Raw genomic sequence first — 27748 nt, forward strand, 5'->3', positions numbered from 1 at the left:
AACAATTTGCCAGTTTTAACCTGATTCCCTAAGCAAAGGTGATGCAACAGCTACGTCTGTCCTTCCTTTCTTCTAGCTAACAGCCTCTGTCACTCCTTCACAATTCAGCTTATTTCAGCCAAACCTTGACAGAGAGTTAGAAGAAGATGATAATCTCTTCCAGATCTGATAAAAGCAGGCAAGTAGAAGAGAAAGATCCCACTTCTACCAGGATAATATGCTAGCTTTGTTAGACACCCAAGAAGCCATGCTGAAGACCCTCAGGATGTGAATCAGTAGGAAACCAGGCTTCATTTCTTCTGCAGTGCCTTTTTGGAGTCCACCAGTGTTGAGCTGAGCCCTTTACACTCCATCAGGTATCAGCGCATAGCTCCTGTCTTGTGCTGAGGCTGTTGGCTCCCGGGGGTGCAGTGGACTGGCTGTTCCTTGAGTGAGCAGTAGGAAATCTGCATTCTTCCTGCACTTACCTAATGCTGTCTGGACGCGAGCTTGTCAGCTCCAGGGTGGGGCTTGGACCATTTGTTGTTAATCTCCATGTTTCAGATGCTGGCTTCAAAAAGAGCCATTGGGGCAGATTGGGAAGTTGGGAATTGTCTCCCCATAAGCCACATGCCCTGGTTGTGACTCTTCCAGGCCTGCTTTCTTGGAGAGCACTGTGTCCCCTGATTTTTTTTATTCCTTGTTGCTATGCTATATTCTGTAAGGCCTAGTCAGGGTGCTATAGTGCCAGGGACTACTTGCTGCTTGGCCCTTCCATCTCTGCATCACTTGGAGACAATAGCAAGTTCACTGGTGTCTTAGCACTGCCTTGTTCCTCACAGACAGGTCATAGTGAGCTCGCTGGTAGGAGAGGGGATCCAGTGTTTTTCCTTTCTAGCTGTTTCTCCAGCAGCAGAGCTGCAGCAGCAGAGCTGCTGAGATGTCTTGTGATGGAGACAGGTTTGCCTTTTTGCCTTGACCCAGACTCCAGGCCTGTAGTTGACCTTAGCAATAAATGTGAACCTCTCATTTGAACAAATGAGTTGAAGCCTCAGACCCTTCTTGCAGAAATTGTTGGGCTACTTGAGAGCATGGTAAACCCTGGACCTAATGAAGGAGAAGGTAATGCACAGAGGTAAGAGATCGGGGCGGGCAGTAGGGAGAGCAATTGTGGCAAGAGAGGTGATCAGAGCGGTGCAAAGCAGGATGGGGGGGAGAGGCAGAGCAGACTGCGTGATTAACTTGGCTCTGCTAGCTAGGGCTGCCCACTCGCTGATCCTTTCTAATAGCCTGTGATCCCCAAAGACAGATCCAGGAGCAGAGCTGGAGTGATTGCACAATCGCAGATGGGGAGGAAGAGGTGGCAGGCGTGTGGGATGGTCTCTGCCAGACAGTCTCCAAGGCAGGTGGTGTGGCATGCAGTTTTGCAGTTTGAGACACCTCAGCTTGAGCCCTCCACGTGTCTGGCTAGGGATGGAGCAGTCTGTCCCTGCAGAGAAAATGGTCTGGTATTCCAGCCAGACCTGGAGCCTGCTAACTCCCCTTTTGGGGGGCAATTTCAGCTCCACATCCTGTTCTTCCTTCCCTCATCTTCCTGATGGCATGGGGAAGGGGCAAAGGGGCATCAGCTCTCTGCTACCCCCTGCCTTCCTAATGGGCTGGGAGAGCCTAGGGGCTGTTTTCCAGCTGCCTGCTGCTTTCCCGTGGCATGATCAGTATACAGATGCAGGGACTGGATAAGGTGGGGTCTGACTCCCAGCCTGGGGGTTACAGTGCTGCAAACCGTTCTCAGCAGTTGCATCTCGTTGCCTTCTTTTCTAGAAATGGCTGTGTCCCAGTGACAGGGGAAGACCCTTGTGTAAAATGGAGCTTTGCATTTATTTGCTAGTTGCTTGGGAATTACTGCAGTTTAGGAGAAAACGTGGAAAAGGAACCCTATAACTGATGGTTAAGGCAGCGTCTGAGATTTGGAGTAGCAGGGGCTTGGATGAAAACGCCAGTGCAGGGAATTACGATTCATGCACAGGGTCTGTCTCAGGGAGTGGACCCTGCGAGCTCATTGGCACTAGACATTGCTGCTTCTCTATCAAGTTTGATATGTGAGATGGGTGTGTTCCATGTGGCTCTGAAATCCTCCTCTAATAAATACATTTCCTCCCCAGTCTTCAAGCTGTTGGGTGTTCCTTGCTTTTGGGAGGTGCTTTAAATCTGACTGCCAGAGCCGTGGGCTGCTAAGAGCAGAAGCTGGCTGCATGATGCTGAGCACAGGTTTTTTTCCTGTTTTCCTGTTGCTCACTGCACTGGAGCTAAGCTGGTCCCTGACTGATGAAGAAAAGAGAATAATCTTGGATGGGCATAATAAATACCGCTCCCAGGTCTCTCCTCCTGCTATGGATATGCTGAAGATGGTAAGTGGCTTTTATTGTGGGGGGGATTTCAGAGGGAGTTTGTGTAGTGCAAGCTTCAATCTTAATGCTAGCAGGGATTTGGGAGGCAGAGCAATTATTGTGTAGGGTTGCAACTTGGTATCAATGGAGAGGTTCCCTAAACTGCCTCTAAAGAGTTGAGTTTCCTTTCACTTACAGAGTTGACTTTGATGATTTTTGGAAGCTCCCGAGTGTGATCTGAGTCCCCTGATGCTCTGTGAGAGCAATGCAGCTTTCACAAGGAGCTGGAGCTCCTTGTGATGGATAGGAAAGGCAAGTGCTTGCACTGAGACCTTGCAATGAGTGGGGCCCTGCAGCTGGAGGAGGAATCCTGCTCCACCACCTGTGTGAAGCATCACCTAGTGTGCTTTATTTGCCTTTGCAGGTGATTGGGTTTTAATTTATGAGAGGGAATATCAAATTCAAGCATGACTACCAGGTCAGTTTGGGCTCTCCATCACGCTCCTACTTCCTACCATGACCTGTGCGTGATGACATGGAGGTGAAGAATCTCCCATTTTTCTGTAAGAAACTGAGTCAGGTGCCCACCAATAATTGTGGCTGCAGTGGAAGCAAAAATGACCTCTTGAGCCGGTGCTGGTTTTTGTCTTATTTGGTCCCTTTATCCTGTACCCGGTTATTTTCCTTGCTGTTTACAACACATGCAGAGGACCAAGAGAGCTGTTCATCACAGCTATTTGGAGTGTTGTGCTCTTTTGGTCACAGTGTAGTCAGAGGAGACCTTCTTGTCTGGCCTTGAAGTTGCACCACTTGAATTAAACGTTCGTGGGCTGGTAAGTGGGTGCTTGCTGAGCAAATGAAGAAAGAAGCGATGTTAAGGCATAATGGGGGGGCTAACCAGAGACTTTAGGTTCAGAGGGAATAGTGTGAAGACCCTAAGCACCATAATTTCCATGGACGCCCACCACAGCAAGGCACAGAAAAATCAGGAAATACGGGCTTTGGAGCCAAACTCTTAGGGAAAGCATGAGGGAAACAATCTCTCAGGTGCCTAAAATGTGGGTCAAGGTCCTTAAGTCGGTGGCAATTCTGATCTGGTGAGTGCTGCTGCCGGCTGTAGGAGTGATGGCAGATCACGTGCTTCGAGATGCTCCCCTCTGCAAGGCTGTGTTGTCTCTTAGTTTAATACGATTTGCTTAAACACAAGACCTACAGACACTGCAGAGCAGAAGGCTTTCTTTGAAGCACATTAAATGTTTATCATAAAGCAGCCCTAACAATTTCTTATTAGAGGCTTTCTACATAAGAGCCGTTCTTGCCTTCCTCCCTGGGACTTTGCTTGTGCTGTGTTTGTCTCTGAGGTCGCCTGCTGCTGCGGCACCATGCCTGGCTGATGTCACCCTGTGTTTCTGTTTGGGACATGGGTCTTGTTGCTGTGGAAATAGTTAGGCATTGGGGGGGATTCATAGCCTAAATACACTTTTTTTTTAAAAAATGAGGCAAATCCTGCAGGTGCGAGCCTGCTGTTTATGGAGCCCAGCTCTGTGCCAGAGGAAGATGGGTGAGCATTTCCCCAGCAGGGTTTCCAGCCATCACTCTCAGCCTGGCTTGGGGCCATGATGCAAGGTCAACTAGCTGTCTGTGCCCCCACCCAGATATTTCAGTGTTTCCTTCACCTACAGTGCTACTGCTTGGGGGCCAGTCCATGTCCCCTTGACACCCCAGTGGCAATGCCCTGTAACAGAGCTGTGCTCTGTCCCACTCCAGATCCAGCTCTGGCTCCAGCCAGGAAGGTCCCATTGAGGACCTGTTGTTTGCTGGGCTGCCTTCCAACCTGCTGCAGAAGCAAAGCTGCTGTCTCCATCAAATAGTGTTAGAATAGTCCAAGCAGCTGTGGTGCAGGGTTCCTCATATGTCTCCTTGCAAGGCATAGCAGCATGGTCACTAGGGCCTGGGGGCTCAGCTGGCAGTGGGGCTCTTGGGAGGCAGGCAGCTGCTGCGTTTTGGGTCCAGGGGAACAGATTATGTCTTTTAGGAGCATGTGCTTCCAGGACCTGTGCAGCTGCCAGGGCAGACGTGTCCTGCTCTCTTCCCATCCCCACCCTGGTCAGAGGGATATCCCCTGCTTTCTTCCTGTGCGACCCAGTGTGAGCGTCCTCCCTTCCTCCATCTTCACTGCTTCTTCATTGCTTTTCCATGCTGAGTTGAGGATGCTGATGTTATGGGTGCTCCAGGCAAGGTTGTGAGAGTTATGCTGCAGCACTGACCTACAAGTTTGATCTGTAAGTTGAGGTTTGTTTTGTGCTGAGATAGACTGAGGAGCTCCTGTCTCCTGAGGACTTCTCAGAGTGCACTCAGGGATACCCGTGTATTGACTAGCAATTTTAGTTTTACTCATCAATGGGGGATTGCAACTAGGGAGCCCAGGGGCACATGTCCTTGTGCATGTTGGAGAGCCCAGTGTCCCTCTCTGTATGCTGACACTGAGGTCCTTTCAGAGTTGGGACACAGAGCTGGAGGCCTTTGCCCAAGCCTACGCGGAGAAATGCATCTGGGACCACAACAAGGAGAGGGGCCGACGGGGAGAAAACCTCTTTGCTATGGCTCCGACACTGGATCTGGAATTTGCCGTGGAGGACTGGAACGGGGAAGAGAAATACTATAACCTGACGACTTCCATGTGTGTCCCTGGGCAGATGTGTGGTCACTACACCCAGGTACTGGCCTGCTGGGGCAGAGGGAGAGGGTTGTCAGGAAAGGAGCAGTACCAGAGTCCTGGGTCCTCTCAGAGTCGTTGCAAAGAGATGGGGAACCAATGCTGGGCACCAGGTAGGAATCACTGATACAGGGGAATCTGGGCACGGTGCCAAACATAACCAGCATTTTAGATAAGACCTCTCTTAAAAAAATGCTCTGCACCGCTTTTTGGCTACACAGCAGAGCCAGGTGCTGGCTTGTCTTAGGCAGACATGAGATGCGTGTGTGTCTTTGCAGCTTGGGTGGATGGGTGAGAGTGGAGAAGAGCATAGATGGTGGTGGTAAATATCAGGATGGATCTGTGGAGGTCCCCAGGACCAAAACAGAGGTAGTGATGCTCTACTTGGGTGAAGTATAGGGTAGAAAAGCTGTGGCACTTGAGTATGTGGGCTGTGGCTCTACGTTGGGAAGGTGGTCCAGACAGAGGCAAGTAGCGGGATTCTGAATGTGAAAGCAACATGGGCATGTGGTCTCTGGGGCACACACTGAGACAAGGGGGGTGTTGGTGTGATGACGGAGCAGCCTTCAAGGCTAGGGGATGGGTTGCCAACAGGGCGTCTGCCTTCATCCAATCACCTCACCTTCACCCCTGGTTTTTGTCTTAGGTGGTGTGGGCAAGCACACATCGTATTGGCTGTGGGGCAAAGTTTTGTGAGAAGATTGATGGAATCGAAACAGAGGACATGTACCTGCTTGTTTGCAACTATTATCCTCCGTAAGTCCTATGCCTTGCATGACTTGGTTCATTTTGATGGGGCTTCTGCAATGGAAATGCCCTTCCTTCAATCCCTATAACACAGCAGGAAAAGCTTTTGGCGTTGCTCAGAAATAAAAGCAAGGCAATTTCAAGAAAGGCCTTTATTATCTTGGTTTGGTCACGAAGGAAGGAAGGGTTGTCTGTCGATTCTTGCCCATGAGGATTCCTGAGGTCTGGTTCAGCTCCTGCCACAGACCAGGGAGGGAACTCCCCCAGAGTGCTGCCCAAGGTTGATGTCGCAGTAACTAAGGGTACAAACATCACCTACCTGCTCTGTGCCTTGTTTTTCCCCAATAGCAGCAGTGATGGCCTGGGAAGGGGTCAGGAAGCATGTATTGTACCAGCAGGATGGGTTACACATGGGAGGAGAGGTGGGTGCCTGCTTGTGAAACCCTGGGGCTAGCCTTGGGGACCACTCACTTGGAGATGGAGAGCAACAGCAGACCTTCTTAGGGTTGTTTAGTAGAGGGGAGACAAAAATCATGTGTCCAAATGTCCACCAACTGCTCTTTTCTAGGAGGTAGTGAAGGACCTGGTCCATGGAACTTTCTTCCCTGGTTTTAGCCACCTTAGTGTCAGGCCACTGAGTAAATGGCATTGAAAGTGTGTGGCAGGAGACCAAGACCTGTGTTTTTTTTTTTTTATATTAATTTTGAGTTTTGTCTTGGCTGGGATATTCCAGTTGAATCAAACCCCCCCTCTTTGGGGTTGGCATTTCCCCTCTTTCCTTACACTTTCTTTTTCTTGGTGTCTTCTGCTTCCAGGGGTAATGTGAAAGGCCGAAAGCCATACAAAGAAGGACCCTCTTGCTCACAGTGTCCCGAAGGCAGAGTGTGTGTCAAGTCCTTGTGCGGTAAGTGAAGCAAAGCAGTGTATGTGCCTTGACAGGCTATTGGGACAGAGACCCCTGGGTTGGGGTCCAAACTCTGAACCTGGACCAGCAGCTCCAGGCCTGGACTGTGAGGCATCACGTGGGATGGAAGCCCTTGAGACTGGTCAGCTGCCACTAGATGAGGATTGGACACAGACCTCATAACCCCCTTAGCCAGCAGTTGTTGCCTTATCCCCAAGGGGCAGGAGGTTGTGTGAGGGAGATGAGATGTCTCCAGGTTGGGAACCCAAGAGTGGGAGATGGCCCAGAGTGACCTAAGTTTGCAGCTAACACCAAGCTGGGGGGAAGTGTTGATCAGCCGGAGGGTAGGAAGGCCCTGCAGAGGGACCTGGACAGGATGGGTAGATGGGCAAAGGCCAGTGGGGTGAGGTTCAATATGGCTAAGTGCCAGGTCCTGCACTTTGGCCACAACAACCTCATGCAGCACTACAGGCTTGGGGCAGAGTGGCTCGAAAGCTGTGCAGAGGAAAATGACCTGGGGGTATTGATTGACACTTGCCTGAACATGAGCCAGCAGTGTGCCCAGGTGGCCAAGAAGGCCAATGGCATCCTGGCTTGTATCAGGAATAGTGCAGCCAGCAGGACCAGGGAGGTGATCATCCCCTTGTATTCTGCTCTGGTGAGGCCGCTCCTTGAGTACTGTGTTTAGTTTTGGCCCCTCAGTACAAGAGGCCTGGACAGCAATGGGTAAGTTGACCCCAGTGCTAACCCATGGTGTTTTTCATCTATTACCAGAATCCACTGTAGAAGAGACCACTCCAACCTCTCTGACAACAAAGAAAAGCCCATCCACCACAACCACACTAGAACCTACTACAACATCACCCACCATGGCCACAGCGAAGCCAGAACTCACAACCATACCCCCAACCCAGACACAAGTACCCACCACATCCATGGCAAAGCCAAAACCTACTGTGCCAGAACCCACTGTAGCTACAGCCAAGCCAAAGCCCATCACACTAACAACTGCCATGCCAAGACCTAACACAACCACTATGGCCAAGCCAGCACCCACCACGCCAAAACCCACAACCTCTACAGCCAAGCCAGCATCCACCAAGCCAAAACCCCCCACCACTACTGTTAAGCCAGCACCTACCACGCCAAAACCCATCACAAACACCACTACGGCTAAGCCATCACCCACCATGCCACAACCCACCACAACTACCACTACAGCCAAATCAGCACCCACCACGCCAAAACCCACCACAAACACCACTACAGCTAAGCCAGCACCCCCCACCACGCCACAACCCACCACAACCACTACTATGGCTAAGCCAGCACCCACCACAACTACCATTCTCGCCAAGGCAGCACCCACAACATCTAAACCCACAATGACTGCAGCCAAGACAGTACCCACCACACCAAGGCCCACCACCACTATGGCTAAGCCAGCACCCACCATGCCAAAACCCACCACAAACACCACTACAGCTAAGCCAGCACCCACTACCACACCACAACCCACCACAACCACCACTACGGCTAAGCCAGCACCAACCATGCTACAACCCACCACAACTGCCACTATGGCCAAGGCAGCACCCACCAGGTCAAAACCCACAATGACTACAGCCAAGACAGTACCCACCACGCCAAGGCCCACCACCGCTATGGCTAAGCCAGCACCCACCACGCCAAAACCCCCCACAAACACTACTATGGTTAAGCCAGCACCCAACACCATGCCACAACCCATCACAACCACCACTGCAGCTAAGCCAGCACCAACCATGCCACAACCCACCACAACTACCACAATGACCAAGACAGCACCCACCATGTCAAAACCAACAACCACTACAGCCAAGACAGCACCCACCATGCCAAAACCCACCATAAACACCACTATGGCTAAGCCAGCACCTGCCACCATACCACAACCCATCACAACCACCACTGTGGCTAAGCCATCACCAACCACACCACAACCCACCACAACTATCACTATGGCTAAGACAGTACCTACCATGCCAAAATCCACCACCACTATGGCCAAGCCAGCACCCACCACAACTATGGCCAAGACAAAACCTTCTACAGCCAAGCCAGCAGCCACCTCACCAACATTTACCACCATTTTAACCAAGCCAACACACACTTATACAACTTCAACAAAGCCAAATCTCACCACCTCAACAGCAAAGATGATAACAAAACCTACCACAACCACAAAGCCAGAACACACTGAAACAGAAAGACCCAATCCAACTGCGGCAACTGGGCTCACGCTTTCCTTTGAGCCCACATTAGACATGGATTATAAAATATTTCCAGATGTAGAGTTAGCCACTGGAGAGCCCATTGGCTTAACTACAGAGGATCCTACCTTATTAGAAAGTATTGGCACAGCCTTCAGCCCCAAATCAGTCCCAGAAACAAATAAAGGTGTGAAAGAGGATGGGGGAGAGAAATCATTCTTCTTTTCCAGTCCACCTCCATCCTTCAGCAAAGTTATTCCAGAGATCAAGTTAGGTTTCAATAAAACTGAGCGCCTAACCTCCTCAAAGTCAGTGGTCTTCAGTCCTGAAGAACCCACCTTCTTGCGTTTAACATCATCTTCCAAAGAAAAGGGTCAGAGCCCTGCTTTCCAGTCCTCCCTCTCAGGTAAGGTAATTGTGGAGTCTGTCCTGGCATGGACGTGTAGATGTTGAATGATCCCCAAGCAGCTTGGGGCATGGTTTGGGAGGAACTAGTATCAGACTGGTCCTCTGGATCCTCATTTCATGTGTGGCACCAACCCTTTTCCTCACTCTTTCCCCTAACACTGAAAGGGGCAGATTGGATGTCTGGTTCATGAAGCATGGTTTTGTTTACAGCCTGCTCCTCACTAACACCCACCAGCTGTGCCATGTCTTTGCTGGATCTGTGCACTGCTGTCCCTTGCACCTCGGGGTGTCTTGGTGCACATCACTGAAGGACCTGCATGAATTGGAGTTTCTCTTTTGCTCAGATCTTTCCCTCTAACTCCTGGTTTTCTGTTGTTCTGCCAGCAGATACTCTGGCTATTGAAGAACGGGAGGCAAACTCAGACCAGAAAAGCATGGATCAGCCCACAGCTGGAGCCCCCCGTACCTGCTGGGGCCTTTCACTCTTCCTACCCAGTGTCATCTTGATGGGCCTTCTGCTTTGAACAGTCTTTCTCAGCTGTCCCTGCACCAGTCACCAAGCCTTTCTTCAGCACTGGTTGTCCCACAACCCTGGTAGACTTGGGAGACGCCGTGGACAGTTCAGGTTGACACACTCTCTTCTTACACTGACTGGTTCTGATGTACCAAGGGCAACTGTCCATCCCATGTCCCTCAGTCCCCTTCTGAGGAGGCCCAAGGGCAGGAGGGTGTCTGCCATAACGCCTGTGAACTTGGACACCAATGCTTCTCCTTTCTTCCCAGAAAGCCTGGGCTTCTGGTCTGTTTCCAAACAGGAAATGATAAGGTGTCTCATCCCCCTGTGCAGCTGGCAGGTCCTGCCGCACTGTGTCTCCAGGGAAAGCAGAATGCCTTGGAAACCAGAATGGCAATGAGACATGGTTGTTGGCTTTGGTGTTTAGGCTGTAGACAACACATGGTTGATGGTGTCTGCCTACCAGAAAGAGTTTCTAACAAAAATGCTCTTTTCTCCTCTCGATGTGCCTGTTTGTCTCAATTTTGGACTTATCACCTCTTCCTTCCTTTTCCAAAAGAGTGGCATTTTTTTTTTTCTACAGAAGAGGATTTATATTTCCTTTCTGCTTCTGGTATAGTTATGGCCAGTACCTATATGTACTCCTTTCTCCTTCTCACATCTGCAACCTTTGCTTTCTTCCTCACTTCATGTACCCATTCCACAGTTACTCCATTGGCATGGCTTTATTTTACGCATGTGCCTGCACAGAAGACAAACCTTCAGCTCTAGAGAGGAGTTATTGGCTTCTTCATACAGCTTTCTTCTGCATGGCTTCCTTCTTTGCATAACTTAAGTGTACGATGTATTTGAAAATAGATACAGATCCCAGCTAACATATATTTTGTGGGTGGTGGAACCTGGTCCAGAAGAAAAAAAAATAATCAGGTGTGCTGGTACAATTTCAGCTTGAGAGAGCCAATTGGATGATGTTAGAGGTCCAATGGTTCCAGGCCTTGTTGCAGGATGGTATTCATTCTCCGGAGCGCTGCGTGTTTTAGCCCTCCATGTTTCTGCTCTGTTCACCTGAAGATTCCCAGTAAGGTGGGTTAAATAAGTGACAAGTTTTGCAGACCAGCAGAAGGGACTAGAAGATCCAGTCCCTTCTCTGGTTGTTGCATCATTTGGTTTCGTAAATAGATGAGGTGGAGAAAGACCTTAAGTCCAATATTTGTCTATCCCCCCAGGATGCTGTGTCCTGTGCATCCCCAGAGCATGCACTGAATAAATCTTGTTCTGAAAGTCTGCACTGTCTTTCTGGGGTATCCAAGACCAGCTTATATCTATAAAACAATCTTGCTTGTGTGTTTAAGTAGAATTGCTAAAAGACAGTGTAGCTCCTGTGGAGTGCTGAACGTTTTCTTGACTTTCCTAAAGCATCTGGGTGCTGGTGTCTGTAAAGTTGCAATTTTATGTTTTTAAGCCTTGGTAAAAGCAGCAGAAGGAGGAGATTTAGCATGATGTAGGAAATATTCCCCTAGCTCCCAGATGAGTGCAGAGAAAAAAAATTTGTCCCCAAATTTTTGAGCAAGGAAAAAAAGAGGAAGAGCGCTCAGAGAAAAACAAACAAACAAACAAATAAAAACCAAAAGCCTAGGGCTAGAGTGCTTCTGGTTCTGCATTTAGAGAGGCCCAACAGTCAGCTTCTTCCCACCCACACACACTGTTTCATCTTTGCAGTAAAGAAAAAAGTTAAATGCAAGTGTCCTCCCCTGCTTTTTCCCCAGACTCTGCATTTCTGCAGTGTTTTCACTGCAGAACATCACCCAGCCACAAAGAGCGTGCGAAGAATGGAGTTCTTATTGTGAGGAGTAAACCTGCTGCACAGGAGCAATGGTGGCACTGGACCTTTGCTTTTTGCTTTCCCCTATTCTTGCACCCCTGCCTTGCCTGGCAAGGCTGCCCTGCGGTTCTGTGTTTCACCTCTTCCTGCAGTCCTGGTTCAGGAGCCCAGCAGCACCAGATCCCTTACAGGATACCAGCTGCCTGTGGGCTGTTTTTAGATCATGGTCACCATTAGCCCTGCTGAACGGTGGCCAGCAGATGGCAGTGGGAGAGTCACCACGGACAACTGAGCAGTTTCAACTTCACTGCACAGCCCTCTGGAGAGTCTAGTGCTCAATTTAATCAGAAGCATCAGATATAGTTAAGAATCAGATTAAAAATAGCTTCCTGCTCAGGTGCCATGGTTTTCACATAGTCTTGTTGCAGGCTGAGCTTTTGCAAGCTGCTGTGGAGCTGCTTCTGGGAGAAAAAAAATCCAGCCTGGGTCTGGATGGTCACTAGACCAATGATAGAACTACAGCCAGAGCAGCTGCTGTTCACCTGCTGTAAGGGGCTGCAGCCTCACAAAGGGTAAGGCAGAGACAGAGCATTTCAGGCCTGTAACTGTTTTTCCATTTGGGTAAAGGACAGTGCAGCATTAATTCCCAACAAACAATTAAAAGAGCAGAAAAGCATTCCTCTTTCCAGCAAAAATCAAGATATTGGGTCAACACCTGTGTTTTTTTGCAAAGCTGGGTACTTCACCATCCCCAGCCTTGGGATCCATTATGGAACTGGACATAATAGTGCTGCTGGCAATAGCACTGGCATGAGCCTATGTAAATAATTCTACAATTTAAGTATTTTATCATGGTTTTGAGGCTGCTGATTTCTGTAAACTGTTTCGTTTTCGTTAAGGTTTTGACTTCTGTAATCATGCAATTGTGCAAAGACCTATTTACAGAGTTATTTCTAACAGAAAATTCAAAAAACAGAAGAAAATTCCCTTTCTTTTTCCCCATGTTCCCTGACTGAGACCTGCCAGCAAGGGGATTTGGAGTGGTTTGGTTTAATCCCAAATTAGGAGGATTTAGGGAAGGAGAGAAGGTGTCTATATGGTAAAGGTGGGCCAGGGTTATGGTGGGGTATACCAGAAAGATGCAAAACATTCAAGGGAGACTTTTGCCACATTTCCACCCCATTTCTGGGGTTGATATGAAGGATGCTCTGGCATTGAGGTGAATTGGTGGGAGATTCCAGGGTAGGGGGGGAAGGAGCCAAGCACCTGTCAAAGATACTGCCGGTGCTTGGCAGTCCCACAGTTGTGTGTGGCAGAAGTGGCAGGTTTGTATATGGCGATCCTTTCAGTGGTGAAGAGGACCATGCTAGAAAAGGACTGTGCTTCATGTTCTTGCTGTCTGGCCTCCCCATGTGACCAAAGTCCTTGGGGAAAAATGTAGGTATTTTAGGGTAGCAGATGGCATTTGCCATGACAACTGAAGGAAAACAGCAGCTACCAGGCCATAGTGGAGCCTGCTGAGGGTGGCCAGGCCCTGTTTATGGACAATTTGCCATCATCCCCTCACAACACCCCTGAAGGATGCCCCATGACACTGGGTTGATGGTTTTGATGTTTGTCTGAGCATGGGCTACATGGCAGCAGGCTATGAGGTGGCAGGAAACAAATTCCTGTGCCATGGGGGCCCATCACCATGGCAACACAGCACCACAATTTTCCATCCCACAGGCTCTGAGCTCACTGACATAGCGTCTCAGCACGCTTTAAGGCATTTAACCATCAGTTTTGGCCAGTTGGGTTGAAATCAGGGGATTTGTGGTGTTTACAAGACCTGGCTGCTGCATGAACCCCACCTGCACATTTCCCTGAAGCCCCAGGACCTGTGTTCCAGTGGGGAGGTGGATGTGCTCACTGCAGGCTGGGGGAGAGAAGGTCATCTGGATTTAGCTCCTGAAGCTCCCCTGAAGATGGTGAATCGGAAGGGTGGGTGGCAGCATATGTGCTGTCCTCGGGAATTTACAGTACGGGCCATGACACCAGCTATGAAATGGCCACTGCCCTGCTAGCGTGGTGGGGACCTCAGTTTATGGATAATTGGTATATCTGGAAATCTGTATCAGATTTACAAATGTGCTTATAACAATGGCTGTCCAAAGCAGAGAGGAGCCGAGCTACAGCCCCGGAGCTTTGCAGTGGGATTCAGCTAGAGAGCACTGACAGAAAGACCTACGGTCTCAGCTGCATGGCCAATCCCATCTGCCCCACACCCTTATAATGTCCTGGCTGTGGTTTCCCCTTCCTGCTCAGGGGTTCAGTCACATGGAGAATTTGGTTGGGAACACACAGTCAGGAGCGCTGGCCAGCCCTAGTCACAGTTCATCAGCTGTGCTCATTTCAAGGCGGTAAAAAGTATTTTTTTTTTTTTTTAAAAAAAGTCAAAACAAGTTTATTTTTACAAGAGAGTATCCCTAGTAATAATATTTTATTCTTGGCTTCCACCTTAAGAAGGTGGCTTCCACCTTGCTGCTTAAGATTCTCCACATTAACATCAATGCAATGGATGGAGCTGAACTGATTCAATTTGGGACACAAAGGATTAATTCTTCTCTAGGGGATACCTCTTAAATATTTAAGTTGATGTGCTGCTCTATTCTTCTTTGGTACCTTCTGAGCAATCTTGGGGGTAGAAAAGGCCTGCCCCTTAGCAAGCAGCTAGAGGATAATAATGTGTAGAAGAGGAGCAAGCTGTAGTTTTGTGTGGCAGGTCCCCAGGACAGCTGAAAAGCCAGATTTATGGAGAGAGGGCTGCATTCCTCTGATGCTAGACACTGCAGCATCCCCACCCACCAGCTGTTGCCCAGCCTGCAAAAATCACATCTTAGCCTTACTGCAGCTACACCCCATCCCAAGAAGCAGAAGAGCCTTAAACAAACTGCTTCACTTCTGGGAGTCCCATAGCCCAAGCAGACAGGTCTCATTCTCCCTATCTCTCGCTTCCAGGCTGAAATTTGAGGGCTCTAACGTCTTTTTGCATCTCTTATTCTCCCACTTCATCTGCAAAGGTGTCCTCAGTTTGCCCTTGCTCCCCAGTGTCTCAGATCTCACATTTCCCTGACAGCGTGTTGCCCGTGATAATCTCCTGGGACATCCCTCAGTCTTGAAGAACTGGTGTAGCCCTGATCATATTACAGTCCCACTCATGATCTTGGTCCTATTTACTCTGGAATATGGCAGAGGGATAGTTCCAACTGCTTCTTGGAAAGGGAAAAACCTCTTCTCTGTCTGTTGTCAAGTGCTAGAGCTCTGTAGTGTGCTGTCTTCTCATTTGTCTAGTGTCAGATGTCAGTGCTTCCTACCTGGGAGAACCCAGAAGTGTTAGACTTGCTGCCTTCGCCTCACATCTCTTCTTCACCTGTCTCCCATCTAGGACAGGGTGTTAGTATAAATTGCTGGCTTATTCTAGGTAAATACACGAGCCCTAATCTCCTCGCTAGGGTTTGCATATCAGTGAGTTCAGCTGATATAGATTATCGAATTCGAAAGAAATACCCTTTAACTTTACAACAGGGTAGAGCTGGGAACTTGTCCAAAACCTGAATGCACTTACTGAGCAGAGGCCAACCAGCCAAAATCTATCAGCTCGCGGGGCTTTGAGTCCACAGGCTAAACTTACTCTTGGCTCTAGTTCTTAATCCAAACTTCAGAACTGAGTTCAACAAACTTAAATCACAAGTACAGATCTATCCTCTTTGTACCAAAAAGTACAAATACACTTCCCTCCACACTTGAGAATAGACCGGAAAGAACAACACACTTAAACCCTTCACAACTTGAGCTCATCTCCAGAAAAATAAAAGGGGGTGGGGGTGGGGAGGGATAGAACCGAACACCAGGAGCTGAGGCACCAGCTCATTCCTTGTTTGTCTTGCACCCATTAAACAGAGGGACACATTTTTTTTTTTAAATATATAGTGGCTCCCTGTTCATATGATTTAAGCATGGAGCAGTCCCTGGAATAATGCAATCCTGGATGCTGTAAGAAAAAACCCCTTGAGTTGGTCAGCAATGCCCTGCTCTGGGTTTGGATCCTCAACGGAAAGAAATGATGCCTCTGGACCTCTGTGGCTGAGCCAGTTCTCCAATGGTTTTGCTGCTCTTTAAGGAAGGCAATAGACTGTATAGTTATCACCTGAAATGGGATAAAATCCCTCCCACCAAACTATACAACCTACTACCTCACCTCCACAGAGCAGTACAGAGGTCTTGTGTGATTCACAGCCACATTACTGGCTTTCTGTAAGAATAGGATTACTTGCACCATCCGTCTCCATGCTTGGTGTTGAAGTAGATGATGAGAACTGAAGACCTGACTGTCTCCTTAGGAAAGACAGTAGATTGTATAGTTAGCTCAAAGGGAGGATAGGACTCCACAACTATTCAATCTACTACCTCAGCCTCAAGGACAGCTTGGGACCATGGTGATCTAAGGCAATGAGATGACCATTATCCAGGAATTGGCTGCTCTGTGGCTCCTGTAAAGAGAAATGCATGAAAATTCATCAGACTTTATGATGTTAGGGGAACTGAGTCTCATACCCAACTTTGCCCTGTAGCTCTCTTTCCTCCTTTAAACCCCTTTCTGTCCACTTTGACTATAACGTATCCTTGGCAATCACGCTGGCTGCAAATTTTATGCACCCATGTCCTTATGGAAGCAGCAGCCCTACCCTTTGAACCCAGGGCCATGCATGTAGTTAGTAAAGCCTCCTGAAACTGCAGTAATGCCAAATAACATGCAGGCAGGCTGACCTCACCTCTTGAACACAAAGCATATCTAGAACAAACCTGACAGACCATATAAAATAATTCATTAATTTAGCTGCTGTGCACTCCAGGGAACTGAGCAGATCAGAAATAAATGAGTACAAGGAAGCTTTTAGGCTGCAAATGTAATGGTATTGAGTAGATTAAGGCAGATCTCATTTCCTAAACAAACGAGTACAGCAGGCTTGGTGTCCCTTTAATGCTATAGCACAGCCAGTCAATATTAGCATGGATCTGAGACAGACTGGCTTCTCCCCAAGCCCTTGTCTCACCTTCTGAGAATTTTTCATTCTTTGTACACCTAAACACAGATGCAAGGTATTAAGTTGGCCACTTAAAAGAATCATTTGAGGTTCCTCTTGAAATGAGAAAGAGTTCCCCTAAAATATTAAAGAACGATATAACAAAAAGGAAGCCATCAGTAGCACAATAAAGGGGTTGCATGTGCAGCACAGCAGAGACCCAAAGGAGGACTTCCCATGGGAACTCAGCACCTTGAGGCAAGAGGGGTCCCCAGCCTCCCTGAACATCTGCTAACTGCTGCGGTGGGATATGCTGGGGCTAAGGCAGAAGTTTTTAAAAGGACGAAGGCTGTGCTTTGTGCTTCCACAGCTAACAGGCAATAGCCCAAATGAGTGAGATTCTGAAAGGTCTGTTTTAGACGGAATTCTTAAGGTGAGAGTTTAGGATGAGTAGGTACAAGGATATTTCTGCAGTGATGCTTGTAAAGTGCCCCTGTTCCTTTGCAGAGATGTCCAGAAGTCATTCTCACTGGCAGTCAACACAGTCCAGGTACTTCCCTTAATTTCTTTTGACAAATTCAGCCTTGCCAGGCCTCTCCTAGTATGATTAGATATAAGTAATGTCAGAAAACCAGTGTTGCAGGACTGATTCGTATAGCATTTAAGTACCCAGCCCATCCACAGTGCCAAGTACTTTGAATCCCAAATAGCCTTCTGATGGGAAATATTATTCTTCCAGTTTTATTGGCATAGCAAGCGATGCACCAAGGTTAAATAAGCCTCTTTAGTGCATGCAACACCAGTCAGAGCTTCATAGCAGTTACAATCAGGAACAGGGGTATTAGTTTAGATTAAAGTCAGAAGTTTAGCAGTTGGACTTGATCCTTGCGGGTATCCTTCCAAATTGAGATTTTTCTATTCTAAAGTGTTTCAGCTTCTCAAAGATTAAGCTAGTGCCACAGACAGCAACCAGAGGGATTGTGGTGGCAAGAAAGCCATAAGTTGTTGCAGTGGTTGAGTACTGAAGAGGTGAATGGCCCCAGATGATCACATCAGGTAATGCCCATTGCAAAGGATGCTCACCTTCTCCCATGAGGCCCTTAACAAGTGAATTAGAGAAACAATCATTTCCTGATTCCCATTCTGGTGTTTTGTATTATTTTAAACATATAAACTTGTTGTATAGGCCATGCATTTAAAAGGTCACTTTTGGTACCATTGCAGGGAATAGGAGTTCGGGCCAATATCAAACTGTGGATGGGAAATTACATTAAGTAAGTAACTCCTAGTTTACATAGATCTAATTATACATAGAGAGGAAAAAAAAATCCCTTCTGACTTATACAAGCAATCCTGAAAACAGGAGATTTAATTATGATAATTGTCTTAATGAGTACAGGTTTTGGGAATACTGAGCTGCTGACACTACAATCCTGATCTTGCCAGGACTCATGAGGAAAGCAGTCAAACAGGAAGATTTAGAAGTGCTATGGTCAGTAGGGATCAGTATGACTATCCCAGCCTTTGTATCGCTGTCACACTTGATTGTTCAAGCTGCTATACAAGTTGCAAGGCTAGCTAGCCCCTCTCCTGGATTACTTATGGTTTAAATCATGAAGTCCAAAGATGGGGAAAGAAGAAACAGAGAGGTGACCAAATTTGCCAAAGATCACACAGCAAGTCCATACGAAAGCTGATACTGGAACCGTCATTGTCAAGTCCTGCTCTAGTCTCTGGTCACACTGCCACAGAGATGGCTTGCCTGGGCTGGCCTAACCAGGACAGGATAGGTTGATATCCACCTCTACCAACAGTATTTCACAGAGATAGAAAAAGTCGTGCTCCATTCTAATATTTGCAGGAGAATCACAGATCCTGGGAGAGAGAATACTACACACATACTGGAAAAAAGCTCAGTAAAATAGAAATGAATGCTCACAAGCTTTGTGAGACCTGCTGGGATTTCACAAAGAGGCATATCAATATATGCATATGCATATATGCATACAGCCATAAGATTTGTGCAAACTCTTTCTGCTGAGATTCTCAGCAAAATCCCAGGGCAGTCACCAAAGTGAACTGTGTTCAAGTTCTGCCCTGGTTTCCAGACATGAAGACTTCCCTTCCAGCACACTGCTGCATTAGATGTACAAGTGCCTAAATGTGATGCAGCTATGTAAAATTCTGCATAGAATAGCCAAAAGGGTCTGTAAGAGTCAGGGGCCCATAACCCTAAGCCACTCACTAAGTTCTTAGTTATTTAAGCCCAGAGTTTCTGAAGATTTTTAGATACTTTACTGTGAAGAGCTGCGCCACTTTGAAAAATACCATTTTCTGTGCACAAAGTTTAAGGGAGTGGTACCACTGTTTTCCCCTTCCAGATCCACATGAGTTCTTAAAAATTAGCCAAATTCTTTTTTTTTTTTTTTTGGAAAAAGCTCAGTCAGCTTCTGAGAAAGACTGCAAGAACATCCCCATGCTCAGAGTATGCCACGGCATGGTCCTGCTGTCTAGGTGTCTTTGGAGGGGTGAGGGGAAATTGGCAGGTAAAGGATTAATATATTTCTTCACAGCAAGATCCTTTACGCTGGAAAAAAAATTGGCATCTCCCGTCCAGCTTTCCTACTAATTTCTGGGAGGGAGAGGCGACCTAAACCACTGCTTTTCAGTTACCTGGGCTCATGATGAACTAGCTGATCAGACCCCCAGGAGACAACTCATGCTGGCATCCCCCAGCTTTTGGTCCATCTGCAGAAAAACGATGCCTGAGCAGGGCCAACTCTGCCTTTAAAATACTGATAGCATGGATAGGAATGGAGCTTGCCTCAGAGCCTCGGAAAGTAGCTGGAACAGCTCTGAAGCGTTGAGGTGCTGATCTGGCTTATTAAGGAGAACTGAATAAAATGGAGGAAGGGGGAGGAAACCATGAAAGAACAAAGTCACTCCTTTAAAAGCAGACGCTGCTTTCAGCCTTTGTATAGATGCAGTCCAGTACTTTGGTGCCAAAATGTGCCGGGGACAGGCAGGACTTCCCAGTGGGAAATCATGGCCCTGAAGCTCTGAAAGCCTTTTCAGCCTCTTGGAGTCACAGATGAACTGGGGCAGAACCAGCCCTGATGAACACAAAACCTACATTAAGCCAGCTGCCTGCACTGACACAAAATGGCTGACTGTCAGCCATTTTCTTTCCGTAGCTTTGCCAGTGGGGAAGCCTGTAGTAACTTCATGTCCTTGCCTTGCCACCTTGCCAGGGTGGGAAAATGAAAAGCAAGTGGACAAAAAGAAAAAGAAAAAAAAAAAGAAAAAAGAAAAAAAAAAAGAAGCTGGGGAAAGTTTTCACTAGCTCCCTAATGTTGCTGGAATGCAGCAATGCTGTGTGCCTGCACCAGTTCTTTTGCCTTGTTCGCTTGCTTTAGACACAATATTGCTGTAAATGTATTTGGATTTGCTCTGGGCTGGATGGAAACACTGCCCTGGAGCATGCACCCACACTGCCAGCAGCAAGGAATAGGCAAAGCAGCAGTGGTCCAGAAAAATCTCTTGAAGCACTCAGTGCCACCAGAAGGCAAAAAATACACTTGCTGAACTAGCCATACTGACAAGTTTATTTTAACATCACACAAACCATGTCGACCTGTCAGAAAAGCAAGACAATCCAACTGCTCAGACACCTGACCCTGGAGTTGATTGTAAAACACCACTCTGCAGAAGAGTTAATCAAAGGTGCTATAAATAAGCACAGTGGAAAAGGGAAATGGAAGCAAAAATATTTAAAATTCTTTCAGCAACCCCATGTTTCAGTAATGCTTTTTCTCCGTGCTGTTTTAATGATGTAGATAGCATTTCATATCAATGTTGCAGCATTTGTTTATAAAGAATTATTAAACAATTAACAATTAATGAATACCTACTCGTGCTAGGGCTTGTCTCAATTCCTATCAGATGATTCTAAATTTCTGGATCATCATTAATCAATGCAGTATTGTTATCTACAATATATGCATCTGTAACATGCTTGTTACACTATTTATGTTTTATTAACCCTTTATAAATCCATTATTAGAGTTGGCCACAAAGGTAATACTTTTTCTAAACGTAAATATATTTTCATTGTCAATTAGCCTATAAGCAATACTTTCCTGAAAGAAAAAAAAAAACACATTTTTTGTCATAAAATTAAAAACAAATGTTATTGATGTTTCATGATTTCTTAAAAATAATTAAAATCAAGAGATATAAGAGAAAAAAATGTTTATTTTTTAACTGCTCTGTATTCAAGTCTATAGGAAAACCCAAAAATCTAAACAAAGAAGATAATGTAATATCTTCCTGTAATATTCTATAAACTCTTCCATCCATACTGCTTTCCTTCATGATTTTCACTTCAAAAACTGCTCACAAAAGGTACAAAGGTAATGTCCACCCCTAACATATATTTTGACCAAAATATTTAATTTGCTACACAAACCACCTGCCCAGTGTCCACACACACAGCACCAGCTCTGAGACCACTGTTTCCAGTGCAACTGCCTGCACTGTCCTTTTGTAAAAGAAAAGCCAAGCAGATATGGCGACAAATACCTTTTCTATCTAAGAACAGCAATTCCCAACTTTCTGTTCTCTTTCCCAGCTTCTCTCTGCATTTCTCCAGATGTCTGAGCAGTCCCTCCAGGAAAAGTGAGACTATCACCCCACTGACACATTATCAAAGCCCAATCCCCCTATGCCACCGGACAGAAAGCTGTTTTTCCAAGTGTCCGGGAACAAAGAGTCATGACTACTAACTGAGAAGATATCCTAGCTACTGAGGGTAATGCAGAATCACTTAAAGTAAAAAACAAACAAACAAACAAAAAAACTTTTCTTTGGCACATGTTCTGATATTTTTGCCATGTTTCTGTGCAACATTGTATGGTAATGCCACCAAGTTCCCTTAAACTTTCAAGGCACCTTACTGTTCATCGTGTATCTGATGTGTACCACACCTTAATGCGTGCAGACAGTGGTGCAGTAAACAGCTTGTTATCATAGCATTGCATGATCCAGGCAAGAAAAGCAAGTGCTTAAAAAGCCAGGAGCATCTATTTCTTTTAATATTTAAATTAATATTTTTATTCCCAAGATGAAAGCTTTTAAGGCAGGAAACAAAACAAAAATACCTAGAAAAATCCTCCAGATCCCGTTAGCTAAATTCAGGCACTGCCAGATCAATGGTCAAACCCTGTATTCACCAAAAACAAGAGGACACACAACAGGTTAAAATGCTACTGTCCGGCAATGACTGGCTCTAATCATACCAAGCCGATGTGTAAAACCATCCGCCCGTCCAAAAACAAATTAGACAACAGTGCTCACTGGTACTTTATAAATACACAAGAAAGGAGGGCTGTTTTATTGAATATAGTGAACAAACCTTTCCATCCAGCTATACCGTGCAGCCCCACGACTCTGCATGCACCGAGTAGCCTTACTCTGCTAGTACAAAAGCTCAATTTGGCAATTCCAGGCATTTTCAGTGCTCAACATATGCCAAAACTACCCACTCTCTGTCTCTGACTTTGGTCTCATTCCAGAAGGTCCTTTTTTTCCCCCGCTACAGCCGGTGCCACGTCGAGAAGGGAGAGTTGGGTTCTAACATGGCTGCAGCCTCCAAAAAAGAGCCAAGTCCCAGTGTTCTTGCTTCCCCCTTCCAGGCAGAAAACAAAATGGCCCTGCAGCAGCCATTTTGTTTGCTGGGAATGGGAGGGAGAAGGGAAGGGAGGGGAGACGCAGGCCGGGAAGGACGGGGAGGGGAGAGGGAGGGAAAGGGGAGGGTGTGGATTCAACAGGAACTGCAACACTTGGCAAGGATGCCTGGTTGCGTCCTGCCTGCCTCCTGCTGCAGACTGAGCGGCCCTGTCCAGCCCTGTAGCAAGACCAACGTGGCAGGACAGACGTGGGTTGGGACTTTGAGCTCACCCAAGCCACTTGAGGTCAAATTGCCTGTCCTGAAAGGATTTACGCAAAGTTCCTAGGCCTGGTGGGCACCTCCTTTCCAGCAGGCTCCAGTCCCACCATAGCCAGCGCCATGGGGCTTGTTCTCTGATAAAGCTCCCAAAGGGAACAGGGCAGGAGAACGGAAACCAACGCAATAATGTCAAACTCCTGAACTTCCCTGGACAGTAAATAGTGTAAATAATGTGATGTGCTCCTTTCCCAATAACAAGGCTAGATCTGCTATGCAGCACCCTCCTGGTGGTCCAGAGCTGGAGAGAGTGGATTATAGACATGCAATGGGACTGGGATTATTGAAGACATTTATAGCCTCCAAAAAACTGCGCATAACTCTTCAGCACTTGTTGCTTATTCAATATAACTTAGTCAAATGGGTGTACAAGGAGTGAGAGATGGGAATAAGAAATTAAGAGTAAACAAGAGGGTGTGCTCACTTGGTTTTTGGAGGCTTATTAGCATGGGGAAAGAGGAGGGTAATCTGACCATGTAAGCAAGGGAAGGAGATCATGAATGCATAGGTTTTGTGGATGTGAGCTACTGAGAGAATTGGGACGTTGTTTTCTATTAGGAGAGGGGGGGGCGTGAATGCCATTAACATGCTTGACATTGCTGTTCATTCTTTCAGTGTTATTAAGGGTTTACTACCTGGGCAAAGGCTGGTCAAAAACCAGGAGCACATCACTGGTAAGTCATGTGGGACCACACTCAGGCCCCAGGAGACTCTCTTCCTCAGGAAAATAATCACTGAATGCAGGAGATGGTGCTCATTCTTCAATGCATGTTTACTTGCTGCCCAGGAGGGTCATTGGGTGGTAGACAGACCAAAGAATGCTGTCTGTCTTTGGATCAGACCTGGGTAGGGAGAAAAAGACTGCCAATTTCTGTTTGTAACTGGGGCTCTTGAGACAGGAACTGTGATACTGCCATGGGTCTTGCAATCCAAAGAACTCTTTGTACTTTAGCTCTGTTTTGTTGTTGTTGTTTTGTTTTGTTTTTCCTTTTTTCCCTACCATGTTGTAAAGCTGTGGAAATCAGCTGCTCGTCATTATCTCTATGTAGAGAGCTTATTGCTCTCTACAACTACCTGAAAGGAAGTTGTGGGGAGCTGGGGGTTGACCTCTTCTCAGATGTAACTAGCAATAGGACTAGAGGGAATGGTCTCAAGTTGCACCAGGGGAGGTTCAGTTTGGAATTTAGAAGGCATTTCTTCTCAGAAAGAGTAGTCAGGCATTGGAATGGGTTGCTCAGGGAGGTGGAGGAATCACTGTCCCTGGGGGCGTTCAAGGAAAGGTTGGACCTGGTGCACGGTTTAGTGGGTGACATTGGTAGTAGGGTGATAGTTGGACCAGATGATCTTGAAGGTCTTTTCCAACCTTAATGATTCTATGATTTCTGTGATCCCACAAACCAAACCATTTAGTATGTTGGCCAGTCCTGAGCTCATCCAAAGACCATTTTAAGTATCTTCAAGCACCTTCTGTGTCTGTTGAGGCAACTGAACATTGAAGTTGAATCCCACAACAGAGGCTGTAACCTAGTTTGGAAAGTTCCTAACAAAGATGTAACCACTGGTGCTGATGGAGGTTGTTTGCCTTCCTTAGATATGAACACAGCAATCCATTTAGACTCTGCACTTCATCAGGATGCCAAAAGTTACCCATTTTGAGTGAGACTCCCTCCAGGCCATCCTGTGTGGGCTGGATGGAAAAGAAATTGTGACAGTTTTGATTGCTCAAGGAACTGAGGTCAAGTTTGATTTGCAAATCTGAGATTAAGTTCTTTCCACATCATTCTGCAAGCTCTGAAACTTTGTAAGTTTAGCTGTGTTCCTTTCCATCTGGCAAAGAGAACACAAGGCAGTGTCACACACAGCCTTGAGGGCTGAGTTTTCAGAGCTGCATTTTCAGAAATGAACTGTTGCTGAAAGCTGGCCCTCTAAAATAAGGAGTATTAGCAAATGTTCCCACCTCCAGCAGTTCTGACAATGACACCAACAGACAGATCTTCAGCACCCATTTGGCAGAGCCCTTCTGGAACCATGGACATATTTTCTATAGAGTTCTTTACAGAACTCCCCTTTTCCAACACAGAAACTATACAGATTCCTAATTGCAGCCAAGTTTGACCACAGATACTGTAACACAAATCCATTTCTCTTTCCTCTTTATTGATGCAAAAATGCCTTGGAGAAATAATATCAGTATGCCTTTGCTAATTGATGGTGTTGTGTTGGCTTTGACCCATCAGTTGATTGGCCATCCTCAATTGCTATTTCCTAGAAGCAGTATTTTTCTGGTTGTTTATCTTCCCTGGCCTTGTTTTTACTCAGCCACCACCCCAAACCCCCTCTCTGTCCAGGGAGTAGGATTTATTGTTTCTGTTTGAGTAGCAGCACAACACAGAACAATTTAGGGCCTATGCAAACAAGTGCTGCTGTTTTCTTTTGCTTTTCCATTATTCCTTATTGGTAAATCAGTACATTGGAAAACAAATAAAAATCAGAAGATTTAGGACCCAAATTGCAATCCTGGACAATATAATAGAGGATGACAATAGGTTGCATTTAGAAGTTAAGCAACAAGTGCCCCTTGAAAGCAAATTAGATGTTTAATCCTGTGATGCATACTTCAGATTGTTTCTGGCTGGTAAAGATGTTTTGTCTCTCTGTGCAAGTGGCAGAAGTTTAGGTGCCTGTATCACTTAATACACGGGAGAGATGTGAGCTGACTGTGTAAGCTGCTTCAGGTTGGGACCATCTTTATTTTCTGTGTGGACAGCACTTAGTACAGTGGATTGATCCCTCAAGACACTCTGATGACAAAATGCGACAGAAGCAAGAGCTAATGTAAGTTCAAGTTCATACAGTTTGAGTATACAGGACACCGGAACCACGGACACCTGAACCAGTACTCAGGATCCCATGTGATGAACACAACTTTACAAGCTCAGTGTGGCACCTGAACATAATCTACCGTTACCTGCTTACAATAAGGTTGAGCTCAGGGGAGTAGGCAGTGTCTGGAAAACTGAAGTTATCAGTACATTACAAAGATCACTCCAGAAAGTGTAAAGCACTTTGGAGAAGACACCCACCCACCATCCTCTTGGAGAGCCTTCTCCTGTGCTTGATCCTCCCATTTGCAGTGATCGCAGCTGGTTTGTTGTCCACAGCTCTCCCAGAGCTCCTGCTGAGCCTGGAGGGCAGAGGGAACAGGTGCAGTTGTTGGATCCATGGCTCAGAGTGAGCCTTGTCCTTGGGCTACCTGGAGCATCCATGGCAAATGCAGATAACAACAGTGCCTGGGAGGCATCTGCCTGCAGTGGGGTGTGCACTGCTGATGCACAGGGATAGACAGATGGGTTGATTACACAGGGAGAAATGGACACTAATTGTATCCAGATTGACCCGCTGCAGGATTTCCTCTTCAGCCCTGAAGGACAGAAAGCTTTTACCTGCTTCTTTAACATATCTCTGTTCATTAGCCCTTTTCCTCTGCTCTGGAAACCACATCTCAGCTAATCCCCTAGGCCCAGACTGCAAAGCTGACATCCAGATGGGAACTCCCACAGTGCTCCTGTGGCTGGATCCAGGCCCAGGCCAGGGGCTGATCCTGGCTGTCAGCACCGGCATAGCCAGCCTTACGTTTCTCTACTTGGGGAGCTCATTGCAGGACTCTTCCTCCACTGCCTCTTTGAAGAGCAGGGAAGAATTCAGGTCAAACAAGAGCAAGCTGTGCAACAAAGATTGTGTTGGGGACCAGTACATTATATGCCACCATGTCCTCCACTGAGATGCAGCCACTTCTGAGGTGATGTCCAGTGTGTGAATGGCACATATCCAGTGAAGCCAGGGAATAAAGGTGTTTTAGTAGACTTAAAACATCAGAAGTAATCCCCTAGCAGGCTGTCTGATGACTTGTCAGACTGAACTGGGTGATGATGTTGGAGAATTTAACTGCAATCTTATTTCTGTGGGATTGAAGCATCTTGAGTGGTCAGGTTTCATAGCCTGCTTAGCTTAGCAGCACCACCTTGAAGAAAGGAGTAAAAACCTCCTTGGCCCCTTTATCTTTGTCCCTCTGCATTCATCCCAGCTCTCTTCAACCACACTGGCATGCTCCCAAGGCAGCACAGCTGCAGGGATGGTCTCAGGTGTCCTCCCTGTGGGTCAGTCAGGTCTCAGGGCCTCAACTCAATCCTTCTCCCACAAACAGGAACCCTGGGAGCAGAGGCACAGATATTCAAGCTGTTGATCATGTTGTTATCAGCACCTGACTTCATTTTTGGTGGTGTGCATGAGGAGTGTAGCCTGCTTGAAAAATGTTACAACCCAAGCTGTTGCTCTGAGTGGGGCTTTTGGGGACCCTCTATCCTTGCATGCTGTGGGTGACTCCACTCTTAGCCCTCAGACTTCTGTTGACAAACTCAGTACAAGCAAATCAGCCTGGCATTGTTCACAGGTATGCCACACAGTTCTCCTGTGACCTCTTCTCAGCAGAGCTGGTGCACAGTGCTGAGCAAGCCAAGACTGAAGGAAAGGAGAACCACTCCATGCATTCTTGGTGTAGATCCCAGAACCTCCCTGCCCATGCGGAGCTGCTTCGGGTCACCATACCTGGCACAAAAACATCAGCACAGGCCATCCTGCAAGTTTAAATTATAACCTACAAATGCTGGCTGAGCAGTCAACCAAGCTGAATGTGGCCACAGCTGCTGCACAGACCCCTTCAGCCAGGAGGAGGAGGAAGGAGGAAGCACAACAGGTGCTTGCAGGTGAGGAGAAACCTCCTGCCCTGTCTCCCATGGGCAGGGGTCGCCCTGCAGGGTATGGACAGCTCTCTTGAGCTATTCCTCTGTCCCTCTGCCCAGCAGCATGGTGACTCTGATGTGCTGGCAGCAGCCACAGTACACAACAGCACGGTTGGGCGTGACTGGGGGAGATGCTCGTGAAGCTGCCAC

At 47.0% G+C, this 27748-nt stretch overlaps 1 protein-coding gene and 1 long non-coding RNA gene across 3 annotated transcripts in view; one reads left to right on the top strand and one right to left on the bottom strand.

The window, feature by feature from the left end:
* Positions 1–11191, top strand: PI16 (peptidase inhibitor 16). Of its 2 annotated transcripts, none has more exons than XM_083812863.1 (6): positions 1–2387; positions 4865–5083; positions 5729–5838; positions 6645–6733; positions 7508–9391; positions 9778–11191. In XM_083812863.1, exons 1-6 carry the CDS (start codon positions 2232–2234, stop codon positions 9915–9917), a joined length of 2598 nt encoding a protein of 865 aa, XP_083668989.1. In that variant the 5' UTR covers positions 1–2231; the 3' UTR covers positions 9918–11191. The 2 variants fall into 2 exon arrangements, with proteins under 2 accessions (XP_083668989.1, XP_083668990.1); XM_083812864.1 differs by having other exon boundaries at positions 9781–11191.
* The window catches only part of LOC310887197, a 20959-nt gene continuing 4029 nt past the window's right edge, over positions 10819–27748 (bottom strand). Inside the window, exon 2 of the long non-coding RNA XR_014575687.1 lies at positions 10819–27404. This is a non-coding gene — a long non-coding RNA (uncharacterized lncRNA). The remainder of the gene's footprint in view (positions 27405–27748) is intronic.

The sequence above is a fragment of the Anser anser genome (assembly GCF_964211835.1).
Source record: "Anser anser genome assembly, chromosome: 27".
Classification (NCBI taxonomy): domain Eukaryota; kingdom Metazoa; phylum Chordata; class Aves; order Anseriformes; family Anatidae; genus Anser; species Anser anser.

Coding starts and splice junctions, on each gene's coding strand:
- PI16 (XM_083812863.1), top strand. CDS start 2,232: ATGATGCTGAGCACAGGTTTTTTTCCTGTTTTCCTGTTGCTCACTGCA. Junction 5,839..6,644: donor GTTTGCAACTATTATCCTCC/GTAAGTCCTATG, acceptor TTCTGCTTCCAG/GGGTAATGTGAAAGGCCGAA. Junction 6,734..7,507: donor GTGTGTCAAGTCCTTGTGCG/GTAAGTGAAGCA, acceptor ATCTATTACCAG/AATCCACTGTAGAAGAGACC.